Raw genomic sequence first — 23,729 nt, forward strand, 5'->3', positions numbered from 1 at the left:
TCCAGCCCTCCACTCTGTCATATCCAGCCCCCTAATGTCTCTCCAGCCCTGTACTCTGTCATATCCAGCCCCCTTCTGTCTCTCCAGCCCTCCACTCTGTCATATCCAGCCCCCTAATGTCTCTCCAGCCCTGTACTCTGTCATATCCAGCCCCCTTCTGTCTCTCCAGCCCTCAAGTCTGTCATATCCAGCCCCCTTCTGTCTCTCCAGCCCTCAACTCTGTCATATCCAGCCCATTTCTGTCTCTCCAGCCCTGTACTCTGTCATATCCAGCCCCCTTCTGTCTCTCCAGCCCTGCTCTCTGTCATATCCAGCCCCCTTCTGTCTATCCAGCCCTTTACTCTGTCAAATCCAGCCACTTCTGTCTCTCCAGCCCTGTACTCTGTCATATCCACCCCACTTCTGTCTCTCCAGCCCTGTACTCTGTCATATCCAGCCCCCTTCTGTCTCTCCAGCCCTCAACTCTGTCATATCCAGCCCATTTCTGTCTCTCCAGCCCTGCTCTCTGTCATATCCAGCCCTCTTCTGTCTATCCAGCCCTTTACTCTGTCAAATCCAGCCACTTCTGTCTCTCCAGCCCTGTACTCTGTCATATCCACCCCACTTCTGTCTCTCCAGCCCTGCTCTCTGTCATATCCAGCCCCTTCTGTCTCTCCAGCCCTGCTCTCTGTCATATCCAGCCCCCTTCTGTCTCTCCAGCCCTGATCTCTGTCATTTCCAGTCCCCTTCTGTTTCTCCAGCCCTGATCTCTGTCATATCCAGCCCCCTTCTGTCTCTCCAGCCCTGATCTCTGTCATATCCAGCCCCCTTCTGTATCTCCAGCCCTGCACTCTGTCATATCCAGCCCCCTTCTGTCTCTCTAGCCCTGTACTCTGTCATATCCAGCCCCCTTCTGTCTCTCCAGCCCTGCTCTCTGTCATATCCAGCCCCCTTCTGTCTCTCTAGCCCTGTACTCTGTCATATCCAGCCCCTTTCTGTCTCTCCAGCCCTGTACTCTGTCATATCCAGCCCCCTTCTGTCTCTCTAGCCCTGTACTCTGTCATATCCAGCCCCCTTCTGTCTCTCCAGCCCTGTACTCTGTCATATCCAGCCCCCTTCTGTCTCTCCAGCCCTGTACTCTGTCATATCAAGCCCCCTCCTGTCTCTCCAGCCCTGTACTCTGTCATATCCAGCCCCCTTCTGTCTCTCCAACCCTGTACTCTGTCATATCCAGCCCCCTTCTGTCTCTCCAGCCCTGTACTCTGTCATATCCAGCCCACTTCTGTCTCTCCAGCCCTGCTCTCTGTCATATCCAGCCCCCTCCTGTCTCTCCAGCCCTATACTCTGTCATATACAGCCCCCTTCTGTCTCTCCAGCCCTGCTCTCTGTCATATCCAGCCCCCTTCTGTCTCTCCAGCCCTGCACTCTGTCATATCCAGCCACCTTCTGTCTCTCCAGCCCTGTTCTCTGTCATATCCAGCCCCCTTCTGTCTCTCTAGCCCTGTACTCTGTCATATCCAGCCCCCTTCTGTCTCTCCAGCCCTGCTCTCTGTCATATCCAGACCCCTTCTGTCTCTCTAGCCCTGTACTCTGTCATATCCAGCCCCCTTCTGTCTCTCCAGCCCTGCACTCTGTCATATCCAGCCCCCTAATGTCTCTCCAGCCCTGTACTCTGTCATATCCAGCCCCCTTCTGTCTCTCCAGCCCTCCACTCTGTCATATCCAGCCCCCTAATGTCTCTCCAGTCCTGTACTCTGTCATATCCAGCCCCCTTCTGTCTCTCCAGCCCTCAACTCTGTCATATCCAGCCCCCTTCTGTCTCTCCAGTCCTGCTCTCTGTCATATCCAGCCCCCTTCTGTCTCTCCAGCCCTCAACTCTGTCATATCCAGCCCATTTCTTTCTCTCCAGCCCTGTACTCTGTCATATCCAGCCCCCTTCTGTCTCTCCAGCCCTGCTCTCTGTCATACCCCCCCCCTTCTGTCTCTCCAGCCCTGTACTCTGTCATATCTACCCCCCTTCTGTCTCTCCAGCCCTGCTCTCTGTCATATCCAGCCCCTTCTGTCTCTCCAGCCCTGCTCTCTGTTATATCCAGCCCCCTTCTGTCTCTCCAGCCCTGATCTCTGTCATTTCCAGTCCCCTTCTGTCTCTCCAGCCCTGATCTCTGTCATATCCAGCCCCCTTCTGTCTCTCCAGCCCTGCTCTCTGTCATATCCAGCCCCCTTCTGTCTCTCTAGCCCTGTACTCTGTCATATCCAGCCCCCTTCTGTCTCTCCAGCCCTGTACTCTGTCATATCCAGCCCCCTTCTGTCTCTCTAGCCCTGTACTCTGTCATATCCAGCCCCCTTCTGTCTCTCCAGCCCTGTACTCTGTCATATCCAGCCCCCTCCTGTCTCTCCAGCCCTGTACTGTCATATCCAGCCCCTTTCTGTCTCTCCAGCCCCGTACTCTGTCATATCCAGCCCCCTACTGTCTCTCCAGCCCTGTACTCTGTCATATCCAGCCCCATTCTGTCTCTCCAGCCCTGTACTCTGTCATATCCAGCCCCCTTCTGTCTCTCCAGCAGTGTAGTCTGTCATATCCAGCCCCCTTCTGTCTCTCCAGCCCTGTACTTTGTCATATCCTCATATCCAGCCCCTTCTGTCTCTCCAGCCCTTTACTCTGTCAAATCCAGCCACTTTTGTCTCTCCAGCCCTGTACTCTGTCATATCCACCCCCCTTCTGTCTCTCCAGCCCTGCTCTCTTTCACATCCAGCCCCTTCTGTCTCTCCAGCCCTGCTCTCTGTCATATCCAGCCCCCTTCTGTCTCTCCAGCCCTGATCTCTGTCATTTCCAGTCCCCTTCTGTCTCTCCAGCCCTGATCTCTGTCATATTCAGCCCCCTTCTCTCTCTCCAGCCCTGCACTCTGTCATATCCAGCCCCCTTCTGTCTCTCCAGCCCTGTACTCTGTCATATCCAGCCCCCTTCTGTCTCTCTAGCCCTGTACTCTGTCATATCCAGCCCCCTTCTGTCTCTCCAGCCCTGCTCTCTGTCATATCCAGCCCCCTTCTGTCTCTCTAGCCCTGTACTCTGTCATATCCAGCCCCCTTCTGTCTCTCCAGCCCTGCACTCTGTCATATCCAGCCCCCTTCTGTCTCTCCAGCCCTGTACTCTGTCATATCCAGCCCCTTTCTGTCTCTCCAGCCCTGTACTCTGTCATATCCAGCCCCCTTCTGTCTCTCCAGCCCTGTACTCTGTCATATCCAGCCCCCTTCTGTCTCTCCAGCCCTGTACTCTGTCATATCCAGCCCCCTTCTGTCTCTCCAGCCCTATACTCTGTCATATCCAGCCCCCTCCTGTCTCTCCAGCCCTGTACTCTGTCATATCCAGCCCCCTTTTGTCTCTCCAGCCCTGTACTCTGTCATATCCAGCCCCCTTCTGTCTCTCCAGCCCTGCTCTCTGTCATATCCAGCCCCCTTCTGTCTATCCAGCCCTGTACTCTGTCATATCCATCCCCCTTCTGTCTCTCCAGCCCTGTACTCTGTCATATCCATCCCCCTTCTGTCTCTCTAGCCCTGTACTCTGTCATATCCAGCCCCCTTCTGTCTCTCCAGCCCTGATCTCTGTCATATCCAGCCCCCTACTGTATTATTAGCCCAGGGCAGCCCTGTCATCCTTATGAAACTTACCTTGTACTTTCGTTCAACTTCCAGATGCCCCTCATGCTCCCCCTCTCACTGTCCAGCAGTACTAGTGGACAGCAGGCGGCGGGCGGTAGGACTGGGACCCCTCTTACTTTCAAGTGGTACAATTGGCCAGCAGGTGGGAGGACCGGGGCCCCCTCTCATGTTACGTAGATAATAATGGGCGGTGGGTGGTAAGATGGGATGTAGTTATAACTCCCCCTACATCCCGAAGCCTCAAAATACCGATAGTCGGCATGGCAACTAGAAGGGACTATTCCCACTCGTGGGTGTCCACGACACCCATAGAGTAGGAATAGAAACTGTGGCGATTGCAGCTCGCCGCCGAGCCCGCAGCGTGGCGAGCGCATTATGGGTTGGTTCTGCTTGCCCCCACCGGCATCTTGCAGTTGGGATGCTGACCGCCGGGATCCCAGCAGCCGGTAACGCAGCCCCAACCCGGTAGGACTGGGGCATAGTCTCACTTTCGGTTAGTGTCTGGGCCCGGGACTGCACTTTTGGCAGTTCCCCCCTGATGGCGGCCGTGCTCTCCCCTATTTTTTATTTTTGGTAGACAACCCTTTGGGTTAAGTAGTAAACTCTCAAATAGTGTACAGTCAGCAGAGGTAGATGGCCTTCTGCAAATTATGTATTTGGGGCGGCCCTTTTATATGTGTATTAGTTCCAATAGGTGCCAAGAAGAAAGTCGGGAAAAACCGTTCTCCATCACGGTCCCACTTTTCCATAACGTCCGTTCCATCTCCAGCTCCGACAAGGTGACAGCAATGATATCCGCACCAACCGCTGGCAAGGTCAGGTTCCTGCGTTTGATCAATGATATGCGCATTGCAATTACACCACGTTAATCTGGAATAAAATATTTACCATAATAAAATCAATTTGGATGCAAATTGAAGTAGCACTTCATTAAAATTAAAGCTGAAATAAGGCCGCGGATTCCATGTGCATTTTATTGGCAGTGGCAGGAGATTATTGAAGCAGAGAATCCTATCACAGGGGCGCTAATGACTTGTAATTGGGCTCTAGAAGTAACAACACAAACCAAATTGCCAACCTGAGATGGTGCATGTGAGGCACAGGTGCATGCTGGGTAACATAAAGACACATGCGAAGGTTATTGATTAAGTCGTGTGTATACAATACCTACTTTTTGCATTTTTTTCCTCCTCTCCTGGGTGTGAAAAGGAAGATATTTCAGCAGCTGTCTCAATACCACCAGACAGCTTTGAGCGGTCGCCCTTACACGCTGAGACATGTCACAATAGCGCAGAGATCTGGCAGTCTACAAGAGAAGATAAGAAAAGGGAGGCAAAAAAAATCATTAGGTTAAAGATCTGCTTGTAAATGTCTTCATGTCTTTTCACTGGAAGCCCGGCTCCTTCCTTTTTTTTTTATTTTCTGGAAAAATGGTCATTAGGCACCGAAACATCTCGCTTGGCTCTTAGTCATCTGCGCGATTTTGCAAGAGCCCGCCGAGAGGAGATATGGCATTGTGAATTAAGGATTGAAAAAGATACAATGTATTTCAAACCTTTGTGGTATTGTAGTATTTCAGCAGCCTGTGAGTGCCGCAGGTTCTCCGTGTCACAGTGTAACAATAGGAGCGCGCAGTAAAGGGAGCTGTGCCCCATTGTGCGTTGCTGCAGATGCGTAATATAAACAGACGTGTAATGGAAGGATTGCTGGAGAAGGCGCCTGCTGGTAGGGATTCATTCTCTTTACTGTTTAAGTAAGGTAAACAAAATAATAAAGTGAGCCACATAATATGAACATAAAGAGGCAGGAATAGTAAGGTAAGCATTGCCTGAGAAAGTGCGCCGTAAAATAACACTCTACACTCATGTACTGTAGGAGGAGAACTGAGATTGCAGTCACCCACTGTACATTAACATTGCTGGATTTTACATATTATTGATTGTCGTCCAGTGACAGATAACACCGCTCATACAAGTGTCATTAATATTATTAAACGTTTTAGCGAAGGGAATACACTTAAAATAAATTGCACCCAGACTGGTGGGCTTCTGTTCTTTTCCACTGCAGAATAGCCAATGACCAAACATGACCAAGAAAACCAGAGCCGTCACTAGGTGTGTGCCAGCAGTGCCTTGCACACAGCACATATGCACTGTGGGATGCAGTACCGCCGGCAACACCCATAGTTTCGGTGTACTGTGCAGCCGCGGGCAGCAATGCCCGATCCCACCCCATCCCCACTGCCTTGAGCTTATACTGCAGCCCAGACACCCCCTTCCCCTGACGGGAGGTTAAACTGGGCCGCTGGCAATACTGCCTGATCCCCCCACCCATGCTGCCACCTCCGGAATATACAGTGGCAGTGAGCCACGCAGACTATAATGCCCGATCCCCCTTCCCATCACCCCTGTGTGCCGGAGTTACATTGAGCGCTGACAACTTCCGTCCCTTCAGGACAGTGAGACTGCGGCTCAGTTGTTCGGCTGCATTCACTCACTGTAACACTGGCAGCGGGGATCGGATATTATATACGCAAGTGGCGCTACTGTGCAGCATAAATTGAATAATGGAGACTTCTGTACAGCATAATATGAATTGGTATTATTTTGTTATCTTCCCCATGAAGCCATCACCCCTATATTTTTGGCACACGCCTATGGTGTGCACTGGCCCTGTTTTGTATGTGATATGGGGGGGCGCAGATGCTGTTTCTTGCACACAGCGCTAAAATATATTCCACGTCCAGTCTGCGGTGTGACCAGGGTTCAGTTGCTGGCTCCATTTATGTACAAAAACATTACACCTTCTAAAGCGGGAAAGAATAGCCACTTCAATCTTCCCTGGTCAATCCAAAAAATTTCAAAGTTGAGTCAAAACTCTGCCTATTGTAATGTAAGCTGAGATTTCATTTCCTGGGATGGAATATTATAATTAAATAAAGCAGGAAACCGATTAGTAACAATGTTGCAAAAAATAAATATAAAACCCCTCAGAAGACAAAATGATAACACGTAAAATAAAGCAGCACGTATATATCCCTTTGTTGACATTAGATATTTAAAAATTTATTCAGGGTCAAAGAAGCAATATTTAAGAAATGTGTTTCGGTTCTCCAGAAATCAGAACCCACTCAAATGTTTTAGTTCTGAACCAAAATCCAGTCCTGATCACTGGAGGAGATCCGAAATAAACGGTTCGGATCTTCCCATGTTTCGGAATTCAGATTTTAAATCCAAATTTTGGGTCTTGGATTGCACAAATTTACATGATTTTAGCTATTTTTATCATTAAAAAAAATTAAATAACTCCAGATCCAGAGTGGTTTTTCAAAACCAGAACATGAGGATGAATCAAGATCCTAAACCAAAACACAGGGGGCAGCGCACATCTCTAAAATTTAGGAGGGGAAAAAAAGAAAGAAAAAAAAACCCTCCAGAATATTTTTCCCATCCTTCCCTGCATCAAATCCAATGACAGGAGAAAGTACAGTGCAACACCAATCACTTGCAATCATCTTATTAGCGGCACAATGACTGTCAGCAAGAGTATGGGCACTGCAGTGGGAGTAAATACTGCCCCCTTCCTGTAACATCTCAACTTTGCTGCCTCTCACAGATCTGCAGCAATGGTTGGTACCACCTGCAGCACACATAGGGCCTAATTCAGACCTGATCGCAGCAGCAAATTTGTTAGCTAATGGGCAAAACCATGTGCACTGCAGGGGAGGGGGGGGGGGGCAGATGTAACATGTGCAGAGAGAGTTAGATTTGGGTGTGGTGTGTTCAAACTGAAATCTAAATTACAGTGTAAAAATAAAGCAGCCAGTATTTACCCTGCACAGAAACAATATATAACCCACCCAAATCTAACTCTCTCTCCAAATGATATATCTGCCCCACCTGCAGTGCAACATGATTTTGCCCATTAGTTAACAAATGTGCTGCTGCAATCAGGTCTGAATTAGGCCCTTACCCATTGTCATCCTCACGTATTGGTAGACCACTAGCTTCCCAACTAATTCTTTCACTCAGTGGAGATTCCATCCATGTGTAAACTCAACCAGTCATCGAAGCCGGTGCAACTTCTGTGTATACTTCCCCACTCTGATAAGCCAGTGGCTTAGCTAATGAGTAGATGACTAGTGGCCTCTACAACTCCGGTGCGACGAACCTAGTAACTTTGCACCATCAGCTCAACTCAAACTTTCTTCATCTTTTCCCTGTGTTCTCAGATTCACACGTTTGAAGCCATTATGAATATCACACCGAGACTTTTTTTCCACCCTGTTAAATTATTAATTTAGACAATAGAGCAAACGACTATTGTTTTTTTTCACATGTTAATCCTCACTTTCCATTAGCTATGTCACACACGGCAGTTTCCGTGTTAACAAGGTGCGTATCCCAGGGGTGGTGTGTGAAACATTCACGTGAATAATTTATATCCTCTCAGATCTTGTCGTTCCCTGGGAGTGTGACAGTGTTAATGATGAACAGCAAATAACTGAAGTATTAATAATTGTTTCTCACATGAGAATGGAATGATAAATGGATAATTGAAATTGAACTTTCAGAGGAATGAGGAATGCTGAGGTTTTGTTATACAGCCGATTGCGCTGACTTGGCGAAAGGTCACGTACTGTCACCCCGCATGGTCTTGCAGGTGGAATCTCTCTCGTATCCAAAATGCTCCGGACCAGATGTATTTTGGATATCCTATTTTCCCGTATTTTTTATTTTTTGCATACCATAATGAGATATCTTGGAGAAAATTCTAAACACAGAAATCATTTATGTTTCAGATACTATTTATATTCACAGCCTGAAGGTCATTTTATAGAATTTTTTTAAATCTTTTTGTGCATGAAACGAAGTTTGTGTATTATTATTAGTGTTTGTATTATCCTTTAATTATATGGCGCCACAAGGGTTCTGCAGCGCCTAACAAAGTTCATAAACAAATGGGCTGCATCAGTGGTTATAACAATGAAATAAGCATCAAGGAGGCAGAAACTGAGAATCAGGAGCCGTTGTAGGGAGTATAGAATAGAAATCAGTCTAAGTAAGAGAAGGAAAAGCACATGAGGGTAGAGGGCCCTGCTCGTGAGAGCTTACATTCTAAAGGGGAGGGGCAGACAGACAGGGTGACACAGATGAGGCAGAAGTAAGCATGGAATAGAGGGTTAGGATGACATTGAACCATCAGAAAGCAAATGTGTCACTATCTCGGTCATACTGAAAATTTTATGGATCTTGTAATATTCCATATTTTGGAATTTTGGATATGGGAGTCTGAACCTGTATAACCTTTCTTTGGTCCCTGACACATCCCTTCTTAGTAGTATTTCCATTCTGTTACTACCCTACAATTTTAGTTTAAATGGGTGGGATACACTAAGAGCAAAATGTGGTCAAAACTCTGAACATGCGGTTTTGGTTTACCGAATTCCACATATGTACACAGCCGTGTAGATGGCATTGGCTAGAAAAAAGAAAAGGTACGATCTCACTTTGCGCTCAATGTCCCAGAAATCCGGCTTTGTCCCAATGGACAGGTGTGGTCCAATCAATATGAAAATAAAAATAAAAAACACAACATAGTGTAATACTGCATTGAAGATGAGTCTTTCACCGCTGTGTAATACGGAGAATGGAAGTGTTGGTATAGTCCCAAATAGACTTTTCTATCTGACCAGGCAAAACACGCTGTATTCCAGGGTGATTATACACTGTGAATCTTGAAAAAGATGCTGCACAGCGTCGAAACGCGTCGACACAGTGTTTTTGGTGGGTTACAGATCAGCCTATCCATAGTGGGGAATTAATAGCAATTGGTATCCGGGTCCATTGCTATCAGCTCAAACACCATCTTTTGCCTTTCCCCATATGGTATGGCTTTTTTGTTTACCTTTTATTTGACTCTGAAAATAAAAAAGAGTGTCCTTGTCCTAATTGGATTGTATCTCTGGCTCTGATTTGTTACGAGGGCCATTGGGGTTCACCCGCTTATGTGAGGAGAGTTTAAGGATCGTAAAAGAAACCTTTATGAGTTTTCAACACGTCTTACAGAAGTAAGCGTACATGTAAGAGTTCGTCACCATAATTCCTGCATATCACGTTGGGTGCCTTCGGAAAGGAGGTGGATGTATGAACTTGGCATTGGCTAGAAGCCTATGGGCTTGTCGCTGCAAAATACCAAGAGAGGACTCCAATAGGGTCCCATCAAGTGTTCCCCGCTGCTCTCTCATGTGAGGGACACTGTATGGGGACACTCCTGGGTCATAAACGCAGAAGTCCTCATATTGCAAAGGGCTGTCCTTTGTGATTTTAACTAGAATTGTACAGAGCGTTACTATATGCAGCAATGCATGTGATGTTTCGCATTCAAAATGTGATGTGTGGTCCCTCCCAATATGACATAATTCCTCACTCCTTCATTCTATGGATCCCTCCTCACTGCGAATTACCGGAAATGGAAACTTATGGGCAGAGCCGGCCATAGGCATAGGCAAACTAGGCAATTGCCTAGGGCATTTGATATGCCTAGGGGCATCAGCAACTTCTGCTGATTAAAGTGATATGCGGCATGCCTATATTCTGTATGTAGCATTTCATATGCAGATACAGCCACAGTCTCACACAGTATATAGGCATGCTGCATATCAGTTTAATCAGCAGAAGCTGCTTGTGCATCCTAGCCAACAGCAATGTAAATAAGATGCATTTTCATTAAGAAAAGGTGCCCGACGTTAGCATTGATGCAAGATTTGTGAGGACACATCTGTATCCAAGCAGAGGCAGAGGTCACAGTGTAAGTGGCAGTGTGAGTGCTGTGTGCATGTGAGTGGGTTGGTTGTGCAGTAGTGTTCAGAATATGTGTAAGGAGCATTATGTGTGTCATGTAAAAATGCATTAATAATGTGCAACATATGTGTAGGGGGCACTATGTGTGTCATTATGTGTATAAGAGCATCAATAATGTGCGGCATATGTGTAACAGGGTACTACTGTATGTGTGTCATGATGTGTATAGGGGCACTAATAATGTGCAGCAAATGTGAGGGGGCACTATGTGTGTCATTATGTGTATAAGGGCATTAATAATGTGCGCCATATGTGTAAGGTACATTATGTGTAAAAGGGCATTAATAAAGGTTGTCATAATGTGTAAGGTGCATTATGTTTATAAGGACATTAATGTGTCTCATATGTGTAAGGGGCATTACTGTGTGGAATTATGTATAAATGCATTACTAATGTGAGGAATTATGTGTATAAGGTGCTCTACTATGTGGTGTTGCATATAGAAAGGGCATTACTGTGTCGTCTAATGTGAATAAAGAGCAATAAGGTGTGGTGTAATGTTAATAAGGAGCAATTCAGTGTGATGTAATGTGAATAAGGGGCTCTACTGTGAGGAGTAACGTTTATAAGGTAAAGTGATACTACTGTGGGATGTAATATGAATTATGGACACTATCGCAAGATAAAATGTGAATAAAGTTGCAGTGCTGTGTGGCGTAATTGGAATTGGGATTACTATTGTGTGGCCATGCCCCTTCCCAGCAAGAAGATGCCCCATTTTGGGCTGTGCGTCAAATGTGCGAACTGTTCCTATTTAAATATAGGGGGTATAAGGACTGCTATGGGTGAGGGGTGATGGTGCTGGGAAAGAGGTGCAAGGTCAGAGGCAGAACCAGCGGTGGTGCTAGGGGGCACCAGCCAAAATCTTGCCTAGGGCATCATATTGGTTAGGGCTGGCTCTGCTTATGGGGGGCTGCTTGTGCAGTTGAAAATGGGGTATATCCAATATCCGTTGTGGCCATCCTCTAGATACATTCAAGGGATAGCGGAAGTTTGTGTATAGCTCTCAAAAACCGGTGTGGTCAGGGGATATGCCGCAAATGTATTTTCAGAAGTAGACTCTTTGGTTTGCGCATCCTATAGAGGAAAACTCCTTTCGAGTTTTGAGATTAAACATGAACATTTATTGTGTCATATTGTTTTCTCCATATGAATTTCCTTATATGGATCAATCCTCTTTTCACGTGTGCATGTAAGTGTGAGCGGCTAACAAGGATGTACCGCCTGCTGCTGTGCAGGTGTCGTCACTCCACCCACCTGTACAACGCCGCCGCAGACGATTTCCAGGCACGCCAGAGACTTCACTCTCGAGACCACTCCTCAGGGCGGACACCACCTCACCGCGGACGACGGGGGTCTGGAAAGAGAGGAATATGTCGGTTGAGACGTACGCCCGACCTCCGCCTAGAGCACGGGACACGTCAGGGGTAGCCGCGACCTTAACCGGCTGGGCGGAAGGTCATCACTGGCCAATAGGCCTCAGCTACCCAATTCTCACACACTCGCACTCTCGCACGTTGCGTGGTGAGCGGGGGGTCCTCGCGTCCGCGAGCAAACCCTCCGGACCGGTATACAGGGGGAATGACCGACAGACAGACACAGGGTGATACTCACTTCCAACTTGCGGGTCACCTTGATTGTCGCACCTCTCCACTCCTGTTGGGACAAGAAGAACAACCTCCCTACCTGCAGGCTACTCTACGGCTAACAACGATACAGCCAACTACGCCTGCCTAACAAACTAACTCAAACAACTGGAGGCTACTGGTTCTGCCCCAATCAAACGGAGACTGTACTAATTAACACGTGCACTACCCGGCAAGTCAGTGGAACACTTCCCCGGCCTAACAGTATACCCCGATCTACTAGTCCTACCTTCCGGATGTTGGACACCAGCCGGTGCCTTTGGCTCACAAGGGAGGGCGGGGGTCTGGAACAGACTGGCCCACTTCCGATGACCGGGGGATGGCGACGTGTGGGACGGGAACGTTACTCCACACTTCCAATCCCCTGGGTCATACACCGCGTGGGGCCGGTCGGCTTCAAACAACAACCACTGACCCCTCAAGAGCTGCTGCACAGCCCACTTCCAGCCGGAGGGGCGCAGGCAGGAGCCTGAAGGAGGGGCACAGGCCGGTGGCCTGGAGTGAGGGCACAGGCCTGGGGCCTGGAGTGAGGGCACAGGCCGGTGGCCTGGAGTGAGGGCACAGGCCGGTGGCCTGGAGAGAGGGCACGGGCCTGGGACCTGGAGTGAGGGCACGGGCCTGGGGCCTGGAGTGAGGGCACAGGCCTGGGGCCTGGAGTGAGGGCACAGGCCTGGGGCCTGGAGAGAGGGCACAGGCCTGGGGCCTGGAGAGAGGGCACAGGCCTGGGGCCTGGAGAGAGGGCACAGGCCTGGGGCCTGGAGAGAGGGCACAGGCCTGGGGCCTGGAGTGGGCACAGGCCGGAGGCCTGCCTAACGTGCACACAGGCCGACAGGGCCTGACTCTGCCCGCAGGCCTAGTGCCTGTCCCTGGTGCTCTAGGGAGGATTATATATAGGTAGAGGTGGCCCAGGGCCGCCTACCTGTCGCGGAGGGAGAGGCTGCAGCGGGGAGCTTCGTTAGCTCTTTTGCTCTCCACACGCTGCAGCACTCTCCGCCGGACATCCGCCGCTGGTCGCCGTCTTCCGTCTTCCTGGGTGCCTCCGCCGACGTCTTCTTCCGCACCGCCGACGTCTTCTTCCGCACCGCCGATGTCTTCTTCTCCGCCGACGTCTTCTTCCGCAGGAGCTCTTCTTCCTCTTCTGTTCCCGTCCGCCGTCCGACTGACTGGTCCCGCTCCGCAGCGCCTCTTATATGGCGCCGGGAGCGGGCGGAGCTATGACGCGGCGAGCCCCGATTGGCTCGCCGCGGCGAGCTCTGATTGGCGGCCAAGGCGCGAGCCCTGATTGGCTCGCGCTTGGCGCGCCGTTTGAAATGCGCCGCTGGGATTGGAGGGGCTTGAATCCTTTCGGATGCAAGCCCCTCCAGACTGGAAACCGCCCGCCGCTCCGCCGCCCGCCGCTCTGCCGCCCGTCGCTCCGTGGAGGGGAAAGTGGTAATCCCCTTCACACTTCCCCCCCCTTTGTCCTTTGTGGTCTCCACAAAGCAAGAATCCGACCATACAAAGTTCGGATCCGCGTAGCGAGGGCCCGGGACGCCCCTATTTGAGCGCAGAGAGCGTCTTGGCAGGGGAGAGGCCACTACTTCGGCTGGGGGTTGAGGTTCCGATGCCTCCTCCGGATGATTCTCCTCCACCGGCAACCACCATTCCTCGTCTGACAGAGGGGTCAGAGCGTCCCCGATAGGGGCCCCTAACCCGTCCTCCGCTGCCGGGGACTCAGCCCCGCTCGCCGGATCCGGGAACGGACAAGGTCGCAGTTTACTACGATGTAACGTGCGCAGGCGTCTCGTCCCATCGGTAGACTCCACTTGATACACTGGTCCACCCGGGTCCAAGCGACGGCGAACAAGGTATGGGGTTACTTCCCACCGTTCAGACAATTTCCCCCCTGGGCGAACCTCTCGCACCAACACTCGCTGGCCCACGGCCAACGATCCAGGCTCGTGGGACCTCACAGGTGGATGCTGGTGGTCGGCGATCAGCCTCCCAGCCAACTCGTGCGCCGCCTTCAGACGTAGGCGATGGTCCTCGACCCATTCGGCAGGGGCGAGGGGCGTTACCTCCTCAGTCCCGGACAGTTGTAAGTCGTGTGCCTCCCGTCCGGGTCGGCCGAACAACAAGAAAAAAGGGGAAAATCCCGTGGTGTGGTGAACTCTGTTGTTGTAAGTCCAGACCAGCTCCTGAACACGTTCGGGCCATCGTTGCTTCTCGGCACGCTCCAACACGCGGAGCATCTGCAGCAGAGTCCGGTTGAATCTCTCGCAGGCGCCATTCCCCTGCGGATGGTAAGGTGTCGTGCGGGACTTTTGAACGCCATAAAGCTGGCAGAGGCGCTCCATCAGCTGCCCCTGGAAACAGGCACCCTGATCCGAATGGATCCGCTCAGGACAACCGTACCGCCGAATGAAATGTTCGACGATCGCTCGTGTTGCTGACTCCGCGGTCTGGTTTCGGGTGGGAACCACTACCGTGAATTTAGTGAAGTGGTCAGTCATTACCAAGGCATACTGGTGCCCACTTACAGATTCCCCGATCAACACGTAGTCGATCATCAGCATCTCCAGTGGCCGACTGGTCCGGATCGTCTGGATGGGCACGTGCTGTTCCGGTGGTTTAACTACCGCACACCGCCTGCACTCACGACACACCTGGTCCACGACTGCTTGCAGCCGGGGGGCGAAATATTGGCGTCTCAACCAATGGTATGTTTTATAGGGTCCCAAATGGGCCCCTTGCTCGTGCGCCTCTTCCACCAGCGACCGCACCCGGGTTTCTGGCACGACCACCTGCTCCACAGTACGCATTTCCTGTTCCAAGTAGCAGCGTCTCCGCAGGGTACCAGTGCAGACCCGCAATTGGTCCCAACGACGTACCACCTTCCTACAGAACCCGGTCAGTCCATCCTGCTCTTGGCGGGATGGCACATGACCCCTCTGTACCCACTGTCGAACGAGGTCCAAATCCTCATCAGCCTGCTGTTCCTGTGCCCAGTCCATCTCCGTGTACCTAAGCAAGGCAGTCTGGGCGTTTTGTCGGTACAACTCTCCGGCCGTGGCCTGCCGCACACGAGTGAGATCCGGCATTTCTTCGCCGCAGTCCTCTTCTTCCCCACCAGGTTCGGGGGTTTCCACCGGAAAACGAGACAGGGCATCTGCGTTGGCATTACTCTTTCCCGGTCGATAGCGGATTTTGTAGGAGAACTTGGCCAACCTGGCCACCCATCGTTGCTCCAAGGCACCCAACTTGGCGGTCTCCAGGTACGCCAAGGGGTTGTTATCCGTGAAAATATCCACGTGAGTGGCGGTCAAGTACTCCGCAAACTTCTCGGTCACGGCCCACACCACTGCCAGTAGCTCCAACTTGAAGGAACTGTAGTTGTCTGGGTTCCTTTCGGTCTCTCGCAGGCTACGACTGCCGTAAGCAATCACCCGCTCCTGCCCATCCTGGACCTGAGCCAAGACCGCGCCCAACCCCTGTAGACTCCCATCCGTGTATAGGACGAAGGGCTTCTCAAAGTCTGCGTACCCCAACACCGGAGCTTCCGTGAGACTTCCTTTCAGTTGGTCAAAGGCCAGGTTCTGCGCTTCTCCCCAAGTCTCCAGGGCAGCTTTTTTAGTGGTCGCAATCCCCCGAAGCAAGGCATGTAGGGGTTCCGCGATCCGGGCGAAATCCTTGATGAAGCGCCGGTAGTACCCCACCAAACCCAGAAATGCCCGCAATTCCGTGACGGTGGTGGGCACCTTCCATTCCTGGACGGCCGCCACTTTGCTGGGGGTTGGGTACACCCCATCACGTGACACTACATGCCCGAGGTACTCCAAGCTGGATTTCAACAGGTGGCACTTCCGGGGCTTGAGCTTCAGGCCGTATGCTTCCAACCGCTGAAGAACCAGGTCGAGTCGAGCAAAGTGTTCCTCCAAGGTCGGGGCGAACACAATGATGTCGTCCAAGTAAATCAGCAAAGCTTCAAAGTTCAAGTCTCCCAAGCACCGTTCCATCATCCGCTGGAATGTGGCGGGCGCATTGTTTAACCCAAACGGCATGCGGCAAAATTCGAACAACCCCATGGGAGTGACGAATGCGGTCTTCTCCCTATCCTGGGGGGCCACCGGCACTTGCCAGTATCCACTGGCCAGGTCCAGGGTCGAAAAAAACTTCGCATTGCCCAGTGCAGCTAGGGACTCCTCGATCCTAGGGAGAGGGTAAGCGTCCCGGACGGTGCAACTGTTCAGCTTCCGGTAATCCACACAGAACCGGATAGTCCCGTCCTTCTTCCGGACTAAGACAATGGGTGCAGCCCAGGGACTTTTGCTCTCCTGGATCACGTGGTTGTCCAGCATCTGACGCAACATGCTCTTTACTTCCTGGTACAACCGGGGCGGTATCGGCCGATACCGCTCCCGAACCGGGGGGGCGTCTCCGGTGCGGATCTCATGCTGCAGGTCCTCCGTATACCCAAAATCTTCCTCATGCCGGGAGAACACCTTCTGACGGTTCCAGAGCATCTGGTCCAGCTTGGCTACGTCCCCGGCCGCGCACTCTTCCAGCGACACGTCCATCTGTGTACGGATCATGGTGCCGTTCCACTCGGGGCAGGGCCCCTCCTGCTCCTCCACTTGAACGGATAATGCCCATGCCTCGGAAGCCTCTGGCCGTAGGGAAAGTTTACGCATACCCTGAACGCTATCCTCGTGAATCGCCACCACCTGAGCGATAACTGTCCCAGCCGGGACTCGGCAAAGCTGGTCGGTAAGATTGCAAAAGCGGACGGAGACCTTTCCACCGGTCACCACCGACACGGTCCGTGCCACCATCACTCCAGACCCTACCCTCAGCACATCAGTGGGCTCGACCATCACCTCCATGCCATTTAGGCTCTGATGGGTCCGCACTTCCAGAGGGATCAGGACTTCCTGGCGAGGTGGCAACTCCAGGCGCTGGTGGTGACCGACCTTCAAAAGGCCCAGGTGCTCTTCGATTGCCCCTAGGGCCCTGGTTCCCCGTCGTCCCACTTGTTGGAGTGCCTGCTGGACGGGGCGCCGGACTCCCAGGTTCCTCCAATATTGTGGCCCATTTTCCTGGAACAATAGCTGGTCGAGATGTCGGAGTACATTCATCCCGAGGATCACTGGGCCATGGCTCAGTCCCGGGCTGCTGACTACCAGCAGCCCCTTCCTACCCAGCTCTCGGCCACAAACTGCCATCTCCATCCACACCACCCCCACCACGGGAATGGGTAGGTTATTAGCCGCCGTGAGGGTAATGAAGCTCTCGGACACCTCACTTTTAAGATGGGCGTAATGTTCAAGAAAACAGGCCTCGGAAATGGTGGATACTTGAGAGCCGGTATCCAACAAGCAGGACTGATCTTTCCCGCCGAGGCGGCTGACTACCACGGGACACTCTCCTACCAATTCAGCCTGTTCGTTAATGGCTGATCCCTCCTCACCGCTCCCCCCCACGGGTGGTCCCGTTACCGCGAGGGAGGTCAGTTTAACTGCGCCTCCGGGATTGCTTCGGTACAGGTCCGCGCAATATGCCCATACCGATGGCATCGGTAACAACGAGGGCCCCGGCCCTCTCCCGGACGGCCGTCCGGTTCCGCGCCTCGTCCACGGGGCCGCCTGGTGTCCCGCTCACGGGACTCCGTGCCCCGCTGGTCACGCCGGTACACCTCCTCCCTCAGCTGGGAGACCTCTTCCCTCATTTCTTTGGTCACCCGAAGGAAGGCCTCTTTCAGGTCTTGCACGCAGGTCTCTAAGGGATTGGTCTCCCGGCTAGCCACGGGCGCGGAGATCGGCTGCACCCACTGGGAAAAAACGGCGTGTGGCCCGTAATTGGCATTGCGGTCCCTGGCTACGGCGTCGATCTCCACCTGATGGAAGGTCAGGGTGTCATCCTGGGATATCTTATCCAGCATCACCTGCCTCAGGGGCACGTTCCGGAGTCCCATGGCGAACTGATCCCGCAATATCTGGCTGGTGTTGGTGAGCGCCCCAAACCCATCGGGGTCTTTCCGACGCACTTCTCCCATCATCTCCTGGAGCGCGTTTGCATACTGGGGGATGGACTCATCCTCCCTCTGGAACCGGCCAAACAGACGCTGCCGGAGGGTCCCCGCCGAGGAGGTGTCGCCATAAATATCCCCCAGGATATTATAGATCTCTTCCAGCTCCTCGCGTTCCTCGTCGGGCCGCAAGAGAATCGTCCGACGAGCCTCGCCTTCCAGAGAATTCAGGGCGAGGGGCACCTGCAGGTCGTCGGGCACCCGATAGATGAGGAATGTCGCCTCTAGTCGGGCCTTCCAGTCCTCTAAGGTCATATTGCGACCGTCGTAACGGGGTAGGTGGGCGAGGGCTGGTCCGACGTTGAGTCGACGCGATGACCTTCGTCGCTCGTCGTCCGTTCCCCTCGGTACCACATCAGTGGAGCTGGCAGTCGAGCCTCTCCGAGTGGGTGGTTTCGGCGCATCTGTCCACGGCTTCTCGGCCGTGGGTAGTGACCGATCTTCGTCCATCCTGCCGACTACGCCAAATGTGAGCGGCTAACAAGGATGTACCGCCTGCTGCTGTGCAGGTGTCGTCACTCCACCCACCTGTACAACGCCGCCGCAGACGATTTCCAGGCACGCCAGAGACTTCACTCTCGAGACCACTCCTCAGGGCGGACACCACCTCACCGCGGACGACGGGGGTCTGGAAAGAGAGGAATATGTCGGTTGAGACGTACGCCCGACCTCCGCCTAGAGCACGGGACACGTCAGGGGTAGCCGCGACCTTAACCGGCTGGGCGGAAGGTCATCACTGGCCAATAGGCCTCAGCTACCCAATTCTCACACACTCGCACTCTCGCACGTTGCGTGGTGAGCGGGGGGTCCTCGCGTCCGCGAGCAAACCCTCCGGACCGGTATACAGGGGGAATGACCGACAGACAGACACAGGGTGATACTCACTTCCAACTTGCGGGTCACCTTGATTGTCGCACCTCTCCACTCCTGTTGGGACAAGAAGAACAACCTCCCTACCTGCAGGCTACTCTACGGCTAACAACGATACAGCCAACTACGCCTGCCTAACAAACTAACTCAAACAACTGGAGGCTACTGGTTCTGCCCCAATCAAACAGAGACTGTACTAATTAACACGTGCACTACCCGGCAAGTCAGTGGAACACTTCCCCGGCCTAACAGTATACCCCGATCTACTAGTCCTACCTTCCGGATGTTGGACACCAGCCGGTGCCTTTGGCTCACAAGGGAGGGCGGGGGTCTGGAACAGACTGGCCCACTTCCGATGACCGGGGGATGGCGACGTGTGGGACGGGAACGTTACTCCACACTTCCAATCCCCTGGGTCATACACCGCGTGGGGCCGGTCGGCTTCAAACAACAACCACTGACCCCTCAAGAGCTGCTGCACAGCCCACTTCCAGCCGGAGGGGCGCAGGCAGGAGCCTGAAGGAGGGGCACAGGCCGGTGGCCTGGAGTGAGGGCACAGGCCTGGGGCCTGGAGTGAGGGCACAGGCCGGTGGCCTGGAGTGAGGGCACAGGCCGGTGGCCTGGAGAGAGGGCACGGGCCTGGGACCTGGAGTGAGGGCACGGGCCTGGGGCCTGGAGTGAGGGCACAGGCCTGGGGCCTGGAGTGAGGGCACAGGCCTGGGGCCTGGAGAGAGGGCACAGGCCTGGGGCCTGGAGAGAGGGCACAGGCCTGGGGCCTGGAGAGAGGGCACAGGCCTGGGGCCTGGAGAGAGGGCACAGGCCTGGGGCCTGGAGAGAGGGCACAGGCCTGGGGCCTGGAGTGGGCACAGGCCGGAGGCCTGCCTAACGTGCACACAGGCCGACAGGGCCTGACTCTGCCCGCAGGCCTAGTGCCTGTCCCTGGTGCTCTAGGGAGGATTATATATAGGTAGAGGTGGCCCAGGGCCGCCTACCTGTCGCGGAGGGAGAGGCTGCAGCGGGGAGCTTCGTTAGCTCTTTTGCTCTCCACACGCTGCAGCACTCTCCGCCGGACATCCGCCGCTGGTCGCCGTCTTCCGTCTTCCTGGGTGCCTCCGCCGACGTCTTCTTCCGCACCGCCGACGTCTTCTTCCGCACCGCCGATGTCTTCTTCTCCGCCGACGTCTTCTTCCGCAGGAGCTCTTCTTCCTCTTCTGTTCCCGTCCGCCGTCCGACTGACTGGTCCCGCTCCGCAGCGCCTCTTATATGGCGCCGGGAGCGGGCGGAGCTATGACGTGGCGAGCCCCGATTGGCTCGCCGCGGCGAGCTCTGATTGGCGGCCAAGGCGCGAGCCCTGATTGGCTCGCGCTTGGCGCGCCGTTTGAAATGCGCCGCTGGGATTGGAGGGGCTTGAATCCTTTCGGATGCAAGCCCCTCCAGACTGGAAACCGCCCGCCGCTCCGCCGCCCGCCGCTCTGCCGCCCGTCGCTCCGTGGAGGGGAAAGTGGTAATCCCCTTCACATAAGGGCGGCGCTATTCCACACTTATGGTACCATGTAGTGTGGTACCGTAAATATCTGCAAGTTGGGCATTAAAAGGGTCTGCGAGGGGGGGCGAGTTCGGATGCGGTTGTTGATGTTTGCGGCAACGGCATCTCGCACCCTTAGCGGGAAATAGGATTGACCACTGTTAATATAATAAATCATGCACATAATAGTTTTATATGTTTGACTAATGTGTTCAGCATGCTAGTAGTCACAGGAGGATATCAACTAGGAAGTTATATTCAAATGCAAGAGCAGATTGGGATGGAAAACCAGCCTGGGAAATTTCTGGAAAAAGTCTTAATAGGGGCAGGGTCTGTTGAGGGGATGGAGCCAGTTGAGGGGGCGGGATACTTATTCCTCATAAGTCCTGATTTTGAGTTGGAGGCAGTCGCAGCAAACAGGGCAAACAAGCCTGTTATCAGAAGTTGGTTCCTGGTTTGAAAATGGAGCCACAGCACTTTCTACCAGTCAGCCTGCCTGCCCCAGATAATCCAGTTTTTACTTTTTCTGATGTACATTTTATTTATCTTAAGTAAGAAATTGTGTCTCAGTAAGTTCAGCCCCTACCTGACTTTCTTCTTCCTTCCTGTGAAGAGCAGGAAGTCGACCCGGGGCGGGCGAGCCGTACAACTGCACGGGTGCCCGCCGCGCCACTTCTGCTGCTGTTTGCTTCCCCCTCCTCCCTCTTGCAGAGTACCCAGCTCGGGAGGTGGAGTTTCGCGGAATGACGCAGTTGCATCGTGTGGTCACAACGAAATTGCGTCATTCTGTGAAACTCCGCCCCCGAGCAGAGTACTGCTGACAAGAGGAGGGGGAGGCCAGCTACAGGAAGGGCCAGGCGGCCGGTGTAACGAGGGAGAGGCGGGCCGAAGAGCGGGAAGAACATCTTCAAACGTAAGTTTCTCTCTCTCTCTCTTTCTCTCCCCCCCCTCCTCTGCCACCTGCCGTAATGTGTAAGATGGGGACACTTGCCTGAGTAATGTGTAACATGGGGACACTTGCCTGCCTAATGTGTAAAATGGGGACTCTTGCCTGCCATAATGTGTAAAATGGGGATTTAATGTATCAAGGGCATTGCGGTGTATGGCATAATATCATTTTTTATCTTTTTTTCCTATGGTGGCCGTGATCTGTTGGTGCAAGGTCAAAAACTGGGGTGTAAGGTAGTCTTTTTTTCAGATGAGGCCACGCCCATTTTAACAAGACCACGCCCATTTGAATGAGGTCACGCCCCTTAGCCGGGAGCGCCCGCGCATACTTTTGCTTTTTACATCTATATGGGAGGGGGGGGGGGATTTTTTAATGTCAATTTGCGCATTTTTAAATCTCGCACTGGGAGCCAAATTGGCTAGAATCAGCCATGGATGGGAGGCAGCACAGGGCAGACCCATGCAGTGAGTCAGACCAGGAGCAGGAAGTTAGGGCTGGGCTGATACATGCGGCCGACTCTGAGCCAGCTGGGAGCAGCCGACCACAGTGTCTGCACTGTGAAGCCGGGGCATATGCTTCATTGCAGAAGCTCTGAAGGCTGCTTGATCGGACTATGCTCCAATCGCAACAGAAGTGAATCAGTTCGCCCGGCCCGGCCGAGCAGGGGCTATGCTGGTTTCCCAGCATCCCAATCTGCCCCTGGCCAAATGGGACCTATATTCACTCAAATACAGTATGTATGAATTACTGTATACCCTAGCATAGTCCACAAACCACAAATGTGCCCCCAGTTGTGCCAAACAGCCACTCTTAGGGCGCCAAGTCCTGGATGACTCAGCCACCTCCTCGCTCAAAATGTGCCTCTTATTCACAAATATAAAACAGCCAGAAGTGACAAAATTACTTTACTAGATTACTCTGCTCAGTTTGCAACATTTGTGTATTTGTGTGTGAATTAGAGATGTGCACTTGAAATTTTTCGGGTTTTGTGTTTTGGTTTTGGGTTCGGTTCCGCGGCCGTGTTTTGGGTTCGACCGCGTTTTGGCAAAACCTCACCGAATTTTTTTTGTCGGATTCGGGTGTGTTTTGGATTCGGGTGTTTTTTTCAAAAAACACTAAAAAACAGCTTAAATCATAGAATTTGGGGGTCATTTTGATCCCAAAGTATTATTAACCTCAAAAACCATAATTTCCACTCATTTTCAGTCTATTCTGAATACCTCACACCTCACAATATTATTTTTAGTCCTAAAATTTGCACCGAGGTCGCTGGATGACTAAGCAGTGTCACGCAGGATGGCCCTTCCAAAAAACCCTCCCCAAACAGCACATGACGCAAAGAAAAAAAGAGGCGCAATGAGGTAGCTGTGTGAGTAAGATAAGCGACCCTAGTGGCCGACACAAACACCTGGCCCATCTAGGAGTGGCACTGCAGTGTCACGCAGGATGTCCCTTCCAAAAAACCCTCCCCAAACAGCACATGACGCAAAGAAAAAAAGAGGCGCAATGAGGTAGCTGTGTGAGTAAGATAAGCGACCCTAGTGGCCGACACAAACACCGGGCCCATCTAGGAGTGGCACTGCAGTGTCACGCAGGATGTCCCTTCCGAAAAACCCTCCCCAAACAGCACATGACGCAAAGAAAAAAAGAGGCGCAATGAGGTAGCTGTGTGAGTAAGATAAGCGACCTTAGTGGCCGACACAAACACCGGGCCCATCTAGGAGTGGCACTGCAGTGTCACGCAGGATGGCCCTTCCAAAAAACCCTCCCCAAACAGCACATGACGCAAAGAAAAAAAGAGGCGCAATGAGGTAGCTGTGTGAGTAAGATAAGCGACCCTAGTGGCCGACACAAACACCGGGCCCATCTAGGAGTGGCACTGCAGTGTCACGCAGGATGGCCCTTCCAAAAAACACTCCCCAAACAGCACATGACGCAAATAAAAATGAAAGAAAAAAGAGGTGCAAGATGGAATTGTCCTTGGGCCCTCCCACCCACCCTTATGTTGTATAAACAGGACATGCACACTTTAACCAACCCATCATTTCAGTGACAGGGTCTGCCACACGACTGTGACTGAAATGACGGGTTGGTTTGGACCCCCACCTAAAAAGAAGCAATTAATCTCTCCTTGCACAAACTGGCTCTACAGAGGCAAGATGTCCACCTCATCATC

The 23,729-nt window shown here is 52.6% G+C and overlaps 1 protein-coding gene across 1 annotated transcript in view; it reads right to left on the minus strand.

Annotated features, from left to right (window-relative positions):
- Positions 1–16,694, minus strand: part of LOC134968805 (uncharacterized) — a 36,563-nt gene extending 19,869 nt beyond the window's left edge. Inside the window, exons 1-3 of the mRNA XM_063944292.1 lie at positions 14,908–16,694; positions 14,020–14,736; positions 4,808–4,942 (exon numbers count right to left, since the gene is read on the minus strand). Coding sequence (XP_063800362.1) covers positions 4,808–4,942; positions 14,020–14,736; positions 14,908–16,647 — 2,592 coding nt within the window. The 5' untranslated portion in view covers positions 16,648–16,694. The remainder of the gene's footprint in view (positions 1–4,807; positions 4,943–14,019; positions 14,737–14,907) is intronic.
- Positions 16,695–23,729: the final 7,035 nt, after the last annotated feature.

The sequence above is a fragment of the Pseudophryne corroboree genome, chromosome 11 (genome assembly GCF_028390025.1).
Source record: "Pseudophryne corroboree isolate aPseCor3 chromosome 11, aPseCor3.hap2, whole genome shotgun sequence".
Classification (NCBI taxonomy): domain Eukaryota; kingdom Metazoa; phylum Chordata; class Amphibia; order Anura; family Myobatrachidae; genus Pseudophryne; species Pseudophryne corroboree.